At 50.9% G+C, this 7,882-nt stretch overlaps 1 protein-coding gene across 2 annotated transcripts; it reads right to left on the bottom strand.

The window, feature by feature from the left end:
• Positions 1 to 375: 375 nt before the first annotated feature.
• On the bottom strand, positions 376 to 6,305 carry LOC125739915 (uncharacterized). Of its 2 annotated transcripts, XM_049010472.1 has the most exons (8): positions 6,046 to 6,297; positions 4,603 to 4,680; positions 2,639 to 2,719; positions 2,194 to 2,229; positions 1,931 to 2,035; positions 1,602 to 1,709; positions 962 to 1,036; positions 376 to 706 (listed from the first exon to the last, which is right to left on the bottom strand). In XM_049010472.1, the coding sequence occupies exons 1-8, from the start codon at positions 6,178 to 6,180 to the stop codon at positions 665 to 667; spliced, it is 660 nt and encodes a 219-aa protein (XP_048866429.1). In that variant the 5' UTR covers positions 6,181 to 6,297; the 3' UTR covers positions 376 to 664. The 2 variants fall into 2 exon arrangements, with proteins under 2 accessions (XP_048866429.1, XP_048866430.1); XM_049010473.1 differs by lacking the exon at positions 4,603 to 4,680 and having other exon boundaries at positions 6,046 to 6,305.
• Positions 6,306 to 7,882: the final 1,577 nt, after the last annotated feature.

The raw sequence follows: 7,882 nt of genomic DNA, 5'->3' as shown, positions 1-7,882 counted from the left end.
TCGCCGGCAGCCAAGTGTCGGTTGGCCAAGCCGATGTTGGCATAGCTACTATAGCTAAGAGTGGGTTGCGGCAGGAGGCTTGCCCGCTTCCCCCCCTGACGGGCTGTGCTTCAAGGACCGCGGTGCTGTTTAACGCCATGTGGCCTTTGGCATTAAAGCCCCTTTCCTAGGAATGCAGCCGTGGGCTTTTGGCGCCCGGAGTTCAGTCAGGGATTAAAGCGTTCCTTCAAACACGCGTCGGCCCCATACTGCGTCATACATAAATCCAGTCTCGGTCCTCTTAAGAGGTTTTCTTTATGTCTGTGCAGCGGTGTGCATAATTGGATAATTAATTTAGCACGAGTTTGCCTCGCACCTGAAACGGAGGACTCCATGTACCGTGAACGTTCTTTAATGAGCTTTGGTAAACAGCTTTATAACAATTAATGGTTAAAAAAATGTGTATATATATAATGTTTTGATTGACATTCAAAAGAAAATATACATTAAAGAAATGTTACTGAGGCAAGAGATAAGCTGAGCCGTGAAGTCTTAGGCATTGTATGTAAAGAAAACAGTTTGTTAGATGTCAAGTTGGTGGGTTTCGAATGTGTCAGGAATGAATTCGGTGTCGCACAACAGAACAGCCTGTGCCTCTTAATTGGCTGCGGTTTGCTCATGGCTGTTAACAGGTGATTTTCTTGTGGTTCCTCTTGGGTTTCACTTCCTATAAAGCAGGCAGATTAATCATTTTCAATGCGGCTTTGGGTTCAGCATGCAAAGCACGTTCTTTTGGCTGAATAAATCGCAACAAGCATTCTCTGCATTGTACCTGTGAAATAATGTGTGACCACAGACCACTGACCAAGGACGAAAATCGACAAAGATCAACAAATGGGCGTCACCGGATCTTTGAAGGCTGTGTCTAAATAAAGTGATATTCCCACCAGTCAACAATTAGCCTCCGATGATGGAAACTCACCTCATGGCCAATCGGAGATCCTTTCCCTGGATTCTTTTTTTTCTGATTGCTCAGATGCCTTCTGACTCTGGTGACCTGCAGGACAGAATGCAGGTTCTCTATGTATCAAAATCCCCTTTAGCTATTATCTGTAGCCTTCAGATCTGCAATTATGATTTTCGGTGATGCTTCTGAAAACCCCGGTAAGGGGCAGCTGATTACTGATTGGTCGTAGATGTTATTTCTAGCCTCAGAAAAGCACATGGTCTGTGTATGATCCCCAGGACTGTTTCAGAGAATCTCTATGGCAAACGGAACTTAAATCGATATTGCGCCGTGTAATGTGATACGTAGAGAAGAATGCTCTTCTTTTGTGAAGTATAATCATTGAGGAATTTCTATCGCAGGGTTGCTCAACCTTTCCAACCACAATCACTGGCTACTCATCATTTATCATGCTGACATTTCCCCTCGCAATATTTCGCCGGCATGGGGAGGGTCCCCCTCGGTAAGTTACGTTGGTTTGGTTCACATTCTTCCGGGAACCTATTACGGACCAAACTGTCTTTACTGCCTCCATATGAGATCATCCTATTCCTTTCTGCCTGGTAGTTTTCAGTCCCTGGTGGGCAGATGTAGGGTGTCAGTTGCATGTGCATACCTTTGGGGGCATGTCCTGCGTGTGGCTGAGGAGCGAGAAGGACCCGACCCGAGGTTTCTTCCTGGACTTCTTCCTGAACCCGGGCTGCTGCCTTCTCTCCCACTCCGCCTAGAGGGGAACGAGATCCTTGAGTGCTGTCTGATTGGCCGATGAGTAGGATGGCTTGGGAATGCTCATTAATATTCAGAGGGATAAATGTTACCTGATTGGCCAGTGACAAGCTATCGCAGCACTGCCTTCATGAATAATAATGAGCCATCCTACGTTTTGGGAATATGTGTCCTGGCTTCTTGTGTCTGGGCAGCGTAGGGGGCCGGGGAGGCACTCACCAGGTGCGGCGGCTCTGAGTGGCTCGTCTCCGATGCGACCCCGTTATGGCCGGGCACTTTCTGGTGACTGCTTCCCTTTTCAAGGTGATTTTTTGTGCCAGAAATCTAAACAGCATCAGCAGCAACAAAGGACTGCGTCAGTGCTTATGGCCGCCAGGCACTAGGAGACTAAATGCATTCGGCGTCCGCTCAGGCTAAAACGTCGAAACGGACCCATGACCTCACAGCAGTCGTGTCTGTCCCTGTGGGGCCACTGCACTTACCGCTGTGCCTTTCAGCCACTCGGGGTTCCACGTCACCTGCCGGGATGAGACACTGGCTGAATTGTGTGATGATTCCGACAGGCCAGGGCGCCTTATCGACTTGGGGGAGGGGGGGGGGTGATAAGTAGAGCCCTGGCATTGATCGCTGTGTCTGTGTAGTAGCACTTAATGAATGGGAAGCTGTTTTGTGCAGCAAAACCCCTGAGCTGAAAAGCAGCACATAGTGAGACCTGGAGCAGCCCTTTAAATCAGTGAGGCGGTTTGCATTCACTGGTGATGGAGTGTGCCAGTTGGTTACATGGTGGTTAGGGATGTGAACCGGTAACCTAAAGGTTGCTTGTTCGAGTCCCAGAGGGGGTGCTTAACCTGGACCTGCCCTGCTTATGAAAAGTCCAGCTGTCTGACAGGGAGCTCGGTGCAGATGCGGGTGAGGAGGCGCACTTACGTTGGATGTGGAAAAGGAGCCGGGCCTCTCTGTCTTCTTCTGCTTGCTGTGGTGGTCAGTCTGTCTCCTCGCCCTCTGAAGCTGCAGATTAGCGCGCCGGTGAAGAGAGACCGCCGGTTATTGCATAATTGGGAGATGTGTTTGCGACGTACCGTGGGCAGGTAGCTTTAAAGCTCGGGGACTTGGTTTGACAGCTATCAGGTCCAAGGTCAGGGCTTTTGTAAAGCTTGAGTACTTCTGCTGAATGGTTTCTGTGGCTGCATAAATGAAGAAGTGGCTTCTTTCTTTTTTCTTTTTAGACGAACGTGTTATAGAAAAAGAGAGAATGTTTTTAGTTTTAGGAAGACTGCGATCGGCCCTGGTTGCTTCACCTTGAATGGCCTGTAAGGGTTCATCCAAAGCCGCAATGATACCAGACTTAGATACGTTTCAGGGGTAAGAGCTCTGACTGCCTGCCAATGCGAACGAGGGGAGACCTAATCTCAGGATGTTTGGAGGCCTGTGATGGTAGATAGGGGCTGTTCAAAGGGATTTTTCCAGACAGGACCGATAGAGGCACATGAGGGTGTATAGAAATGAGCAACCGGGAGCCCATTGAAGTCAGAGCTGCACGAATGACTTTTATCTCTGAAAGTAATGGGCTGCAGAGATAGATAGCGAATCTCGGAATTCGGAGGACACTCAAAAGCTGCAGGCTATCAGGCCCTAAGCATTTAGGGGGCCAGGATACCCAGCACGGCCCCTCTGACACCTGCTCTCTGTGTCTCCCAGTCACGCTGTCATAACCGAATGCTGTGATGAGAACGTCACCACGTATCTGCACCGTGTCTGCCGGTCCTCTGCTGGCCGAGCAGCTGGCTGATTCTCGGCCTCGGGTGTTTATTTTCCTGGACTCGGGAGCCTGTCTCTTGGCTTCGCCGGTGTGTTTGTGGAAATATCCGGAATCTGCCCCCATGAAATTCCACCACGGCAGTCAGATGTGCTTTTTAGTTTCCGTTGGCGCTCCTATGTTAGCAATATCGTTATTGTTATCGGTACAGCGCTTCTGTCAGTCAGCTGTCCGCATCGGTACCGACCCGTTGTGTCACCCTCCCCTCTGTACAGGGAGATGCTACACTCGCTGTGCCCAGGCAGGCACCAGTGGTGCTCAGACCGTGGAAATAGGAGATTCAGGCAGAGCTGCTAATCGGTAGAGGACCGAAGCCTGGTCTACAGATGGCTGAACAGAGAGCTGACCAAAAAACGACAAGATGAGCCTCTGGCCGTGCCTTTTTGGGGGGGGTGCGGGGGCTTGGTGGGTGTGGCACTGCAGCCTCATATCCCTGAAGTTGAGGGATCGAGTCGCACTTCCTGCGTTCTGTATGTACAGTGTGTACGCTCTGCCTGTATTGAGCACGTCTCCTTCAGTTCTCTGGTTCCCACTCACAATCCTGAAACATACATTTTTGTCCAATTGGTGTCCAGTGCCGGGTGAATTCCATGTGGCACCTTGGGTAAGCTCACCGCTAGCACCCGTCTGTCCAAAACGACGTGAAATTGACTTGCTGAGTCAGCACCCCTGGGTGATAGCACCCCCTGAGGAGACGGCACCTCCACGGCCGCCTATGCCAGCTAATGGGCTGACCAGCACAGCTGCTGTGTGTGTGTGTGTGTGTGTGTGTGTGTGTGTGTGTGTGTGTGTGTGTGTGTGTGTGTGTGTGTGTGTGTGTGTGTGTGTGTGTGTGTGTGTGTGTGTGTGTGTGTGTGTGTTCTACTAGACTTACAGCCCTTACTGAATGTCCCCCTGCCTCCTGGCCTGTGCTGCCTGGGATATCTTCCATTCTTTGTATGACTATATATTTGTTCACGTATGCGTGCGATTCATGGGTATATTAATTTTAAAAGCTAGACCCCATATTTCACACTTTAAATCCAACAATATGTTGAAACTGACTTTGTGGTGTGGAAAAGGGTGAAGGTTTTACCCAGGCTGGCTGTGCGTGACTGGCAGCCCAGAGTTGTCCAGATGGTGCCCGGTGTGGAGATGGCAGGATTTTGGCTGACTGAGGATTAAATACAAAAAAGGTGAAACTTTCAGTCCCTTCCAGAGACACCGTGGACTGTTTGGTGATTGGCTAGGTGGAGCAAAATGGAAACAGGGCTGGGCCCATATGCAGGACCACAGAGACGAAAGGAAAACATTCGTTAGTCTGCAAGTTATTTAAACGTATAAAACTTCATAAGCACATCAGTGGTAAGTTGAGTAGGTGCTACTATCTGAGGAGTTGCATATGCAGGCACTTAATAGTAAGTAAGGATGCTGCTCTTTGATTGGTTGACAAGCTGGTTCCCTGACCCAGCCAAAGACGTTACATAATTTACCATGGCGGCTGTGAACGTCGCTTGATGTGCCAGATTTACTGGAAGTGGAAGCTCACATTGGGTCACGGTACAGAAGAACCTTCCCCCGAATACTGATGGAGAGCAGCCCCCAATATCCAGGTAATAGGAATCTGAACTTGGCATTAATCTGAGCTTTGCCCCTCATTGTAATGTTGGTGTCGGGCCCTTCACCAGGGCCCTAGATCCTCAGTGGCTCCAAGGACTGTCTGACCCTGCTTTCTCAATTGTATTGGCTTGGAATTAAAGTGTCTGCTAAATAAATAAAATGTAAATGTTAGCATAGTGAAGTTCCCAGGAAAAAGGAGACTGAAAGCTAAACACACAGCCTCTGGTCCGTAATGGACCTCGAGGCCCTGCTGTGCTCACCGCAGAGCTCCCTGCAATTACGCACCGCCGCTGCGGGGAGAGAGGCCAGCGGGAATGCAGTCAGGCCCTGAGGAGAGCTGCTCTCTGACTGGCTCTTAAAAAATGCATGCTGGGTGGGGGGCTGGCTGTTCAGGGGCTGCAGCCACTCACACGCCCCCCCCTCCCTGCATAACAGCCACCAAGCTCTCAAAGCCTTTGGTGGAGCATGTGCCCGGTAAGCTTTTATAACTAGTGTAAATAAAACTGCACTCGTCTTTCAGCAGCTGGATTTTTTAAAAGAGTGCATTACAAAACGCACTTTTACAAGCTAAGACACGATGCCAAAAGTCCGCAATTAAGAGAACCGTTTTCCACACGAAGGCCATGGTTCTTGCGCATGTTTATACCCCTTTTCCATATTCTGTCAAAGAGCCGGATTGTTTAAAACCACTTGAACATCTGTAATTAAGTGTGACAGTTGTGGTTCCTGGCAGAGCGGTGAGGCAGTGCCATTAAAATGTTTTAAATGGAAAAATATATATATATATATGTTTTTAAAGGATGTATGGAGTCTCTCCAAGCGAGAACAGTAGACGGACCCCGTGTTTAAGCTCGGGGGATCCCTAAGGGGTCTTTCTCCCACCTGACGGATGCGAGAGGTCGGCGGCACGTCCCCTTACCTCCTCGGCGGCCCGCAGGCTACGGCACGCTGTCCCATCTGCCCGCCGCGACCCGCCCCTGTCGGCGCAGTCCGGCGAGCCCGCGATCAGCCCGGCTTGCAGGCAGAGCAGAAACACCAGGACGCTTCCCTCCATGACCAGACAGTGCGACTCTGGCCAGCCCGGTGCTGCTTTTATACCGGCTGCGTAATAAGCACCAGATGGGCGCTGGGACGCCACGCCAGCTCCGCGCAGGCTGACGTGGGGGCGGCGGCCAGGTTACTGTGGCCCCGAGTCTGACTTTCGAGGGGCTTGGCCAATGCCTCACCGCCAGCCGGCAGCCGCCCGCCCCTCTCCCCCCACCTCCTCTCCCCCCAGGCCAGACGTGGGAGTCCTTTTTTCCGTGGACGGCTGTAACGACTGCCAACCAAAACCAGAGCAAGAAGAGCGAGAGACACTGAGGGGGGCCGGCTGGCCGGCCTTCGCGAAGTGGCTGGGAGATCAGACAGAGGAGCGTGTCTGCTTGTGTCCAGCCGTCTGATTCCAGATCAGATGCGTAGCTGGGAACAGAGTGGACTTGCATGCACACCCATCTCCTACTTTATAACATGACTGTAAGCTGGTAAATACAGGAGCATTTAACAGACTCTGCTTAAAGAACAAGGGAGTCTGCAGGTTCTCAAAAGTATTTAACGGTTTGTTTTTTCCTCCCCTGCTAGTGGTAAATTCTGTTCATTTGCAGTAAAACTGTTCATTTTTACCGTGTTGGAATTTGAATCACGGCAATGAAAACACAATAATAGCACAGTTCACATCTTGAACTTCTTGGAAGTAGGTTTGTCGCTCAGTGTATTTTTAGCAGAGCCGTCTAATTGCGGACTGAATTGGGCCCAACCGGCCTGATTCCCCTGAGGGTTTGGTTATTGCAACTGAACATGGTTGGAGGCAGAGCAGGGAAAATAAGCTCTGGTGTAACCAGGGGTTACACAAAATACACCCCCCCCCCCCAACACACACACATACACACACACGCATGCATGCATGTACTCACGCACACACTCACGCATGCAGGGGGAATAAGCTGGCCGTGATGTATGAAAAGCCTGTTCTTCTGCAGCAGCAGCTCGAAATCTGCCGGCCCGCATCGGCAGCGGGAGCAGCTGTGTGTAAACAAAGGTGGACTTCTGAGTCACTTCGTTACGGGGAACCTGGCCACCAGACGTCTGCGCTCGTTCTGTACTTGCTGCTTCCGTGAAAGAGCAGCAGTCTGCAGGGGCATTTGGAGGGATGAGATGTAGCCCAGATGGCATCCTGTGCAGGGATTTCTTGCCCTGCACTTCCTGGGATCGCCTCAGGGGTCACTGCAGCCCCATGCTGGGTAAGCGGTGTAGAAAATGGACGGAGGACCAGTATGTGGTGGTGACGATTGTTCTGCATGGCTCTCTGGATCTGCAGGACGCCGGCTCCCTGCTGAAGTGAAAGCCGTGGGTCTGGGTGGCCGACCTGGGATTTCGAGCTGAAGGTACAGTACCTGAATGAACGTCTGCCCTCACTGGCCATCTGCAGTGAAAAGGGCATGGTGCAGCTGTGATGGCGCATGAGAATGGACCCGTAATACTATACAGCGGAGGGTCTGGGATACTGGTGAGAGAATCGGAGGTAGATAATAGGTAAACCGTTTTTTATAGAAACTCCCCTCTAGGACTGGGCTTTCTTACACCCGGGACCCCCGACCGCTAATTTGCGGCTACGTAAGTAACTCAGGATGCATAAAGCAGCTGGAAATGCTTGACACTCCCCAGGCAGAAGACTCCTGCAGTTTGTTTGCCAGTTGTTATTGTAGATACAGCAGCCTAAT

Source organism: Brienomyrus brachyistius, chromosome 4 (assembly GCF_023856365.1).
Source record: "Brienomyrus brachyistius isolate T26 chromosome 4, BBRACH_0.4, whole genome shotgun sequence".
NCBI classification, from domain to species: Eukaryota; Metazoa; Chordata; class Actinopteri; order Osteoglossiformes; family Mormyridae; genus Brienomyrus; species Brienomyrus brachyistius.
This window is presented reverse-complemented; position numbering and strand designations above follow the sequence as displayed.

Excerpts from the sequence above, each read along its gene's own strand:
- LOC125739915 (XM_049010472.1), bottom strand. The coding sequence starts at position 6,180 with ATGGAGGGAAGCGTCCTGGTGTTTCTGCTCTGCCTGCAAGCCGGGCTG. Across the intron at positions 2,720-4,602 it reads GTCACGCACAGCCAGCCTGG|CTTCAGAGGGCGAGGAGACA; the intron begins GTAAAACCTTCA and ends GCTAATCTGCAG. Across the intron at positions 707-961 it reads GATCTCCGATTGGCCATGAG|GAAGTGAAACCCAAGAGGAA; the intron begins GTGAGTTTCCAT and ends CCTGCTTTATAG.